This window comes from Myotis brandtii, unplaced genomic scaffold, assembly GCF_000412655.1.
Source record: "Myotis brandtii unplaced genomic scaffold, ASM41265v1 scaffold5006, whole genome shotgun sequence".
Taxonomy (NCBI): domain Eukaryota; kingdom Metazoa; phylum Chordata; class Mammalia; order Chiroptera; family Vespertilionidae; genus Myotis; species Myotis brandtii.
The window spans coordinates 7,731-9,721 of NW_005369086.1; the positions used below are offsets into that span (position 1 = coordinate 7,731).

Genomic DNA, 1,991 nt, shown 5'->3' on the forward strand with positions numbered 1-1,991 from the left:
GTTGAGCGTCGACCTATGAACCAGGAGGTCCGGGTTCGATTCCCTCTCAGGGCACAGGCCCGGGTTGTGGGCTCGATCCCCAGTGGAGGGTGTGCAGGAGGCAGCCGGTCCATGATTCTCTCTCATCATGGATGTTTCCCTCCCTCCCTCTCCCTACCTCTCCCTCCCTCTCGGACATCAATAGAAATATATTAGAAAAAAATAACGTTTTCTTGGAACCCGGCCACACACACCCACCACTTCCTGCCTGCAGCCTCTTTTCTACGGGGCAGAGCTGAGCACTGACCCCCGCACAGGCTGGCTCCCGTGGAAGAGGGGGGGCCGCTTACCTGGCTCTGGCTGGGCTGCTGGGGCGCACACGGTGTCCCTCGTGGCGTTGCAGGTCTGGAGGGTGGCGCCGGGACAGCTGAGAGGAAGGAGTGAAGGACCCTGAGCATCACTTCCCGGCCAGGCCGGCCCCCGCCCTGGAGGGCCCCTGGCTCCGGCAGCCTGTGCCGGGCTTTCCCAGACCATCAGCCCACCCGGCTCCGGGACCGCTGAGAGCACAGCGAGGGAGTTCGGGGCCCCTGGGGTGCGGCTGTGAGGACGGCACCTGCTGGAGCCACAGCCGCACCGAGAGGGAGCAGCCCCGAGAGGAAGCCCATGGAGACGGGCAGGCAAAGGAGTCGAGAGAAGCAGAGCCCTGATCGAACCGGACCTGCAGCGGCCCCTACTTCGGACTTGTCAGGTCCCAGGGCCACAGTTCACATGGTCTGAGTTGCACTGAAGGGCCCACACGCGCCTCACAAAATGCGCTGCTCTGCCCGCCGGTGTGGCTCAGTGGTTGAGCGTCGGCCTAGGAACCAGGAGGTCATGGTGCGATTCCCGGTCAGGGCACAGGCCCGGGTTGTGGGGTCCATCCCTGGTGGGGGGCGTGCAGGAGGCAGCCGACCCACGATTCTCTCTCATCATTGCCGTTCCTCTCTTTCCCTCTCCCCTCCTCTCTGACATCAATAAAAATCGATTTCTTTTAAAAAGGGAGCTATTTTGCCAGCAGATTTTCCCCTGTCATGTTTCCGCAGAAGGTTCCCCCATCGAAGCCCACCCAGAGCCCAGGAGGCAGGAGGGTCTTCCCAGAGCCCGCGAGGGGCCGGCCCTGCCCACACCCAGGTTTCGGGCTCCCAGGCTGGGGGCCTGGAGAGAATTATTCCCGAGGTTTTTTAAGCCGCCAGGACTGGCGCCTGTGACAGAACCAGGGCCCTGCTGTGGGGACGGCCTTGCAGCTGGGACAGGGCGCGGGGCTCACTGCTCTTCCTCTGCCCGGAGCCGCCTCCTCTGGAACCATCTATGGCTCCCACCTCCCTCCCTCCTCAGGCCTCTGCGTCTCCCACAGCCCCGCCCTCCACCCCTCGGGGACCCGGCCAGGTTCTGTGCTTCGGCTTCTGTGCCGACTCCACGGGGGCTTTGGTGGGATGAGCGGGTGGTGGCTCTGGGTGGACGGAGCCCTGGCCCCAGGGCGGCCCCCGGTGGGAACAGCCAGGCCACTGGTTGGATTTCATCTGCAGGCGCCTCCACGTGGCAGGTGCTACCAGGTTACAGATGGAGAACCGAGGGGCAGCGGCAGAACCCGAGGCAGACAGGCCGGGGGTGGGGGGACCCAGGCTGCGTGGCTGTCCGCGCCCCGAGGCGGTACCTGGTGCAGGGGTGGCAGCCCTCCAGGCAGTGCTCAGAGTCGCAGTAGAACTCCCCGGTCTTGCACTGGCACTTCCGGTCCCGTTTCGGGGTGCAGTCACTCACCATCTCCTGGTCTGCGGGGGGAGGGGAAGGCTGGGTCAGGCACCAGGGCTGGGACTCCATAGCCCTCCGGCTGCTGAGTCACAGGCACCGAATCCACAATCTCCCTCCCTCCTCACACTTACAGACGATGAGGTGAGGACTAGATTCTATTTCCAGTATCGGGGTGTCTGTGGACCGGCCAGAGGGAGGCCCTGAAACCTGGGGTGTCTGTGGAC

At 64.4% G+C, this 1,991-nt stretch overlaps 1 protein-coding gene across 1 annotated transcript in view; it reads right to left on the reverse strand.

Moving 5' to 3' along the window:
* The window catches only part of LOC102238929 (tumor necrosis factor receptor superfamily member 26), a 3,987-nt gene extending 2,009 nt beyond the window's left edge, over window positions 1–1,978 (reverse strand). Inside the window, exons 1-2 of the mRNA XM_005876960.2 lie at window positions 1,673–1,978; window positions 330–406 (exon numbers count right to left, since the gene is read on the reverse strand). Of these exons, the coding sequence (XP_005877022.1) occupies window positions 330–406; window positions 1,673–1,836 (241 nt within the window). The 5' untranslated portion in view covers window positions 1,837–1,978. The remainder of the gene's footprint in view (window positions 1–329; window positions 407–1,672) is intronic.
* Window positions 1,979–1,991: the final 13 nt, after the last annotated feature.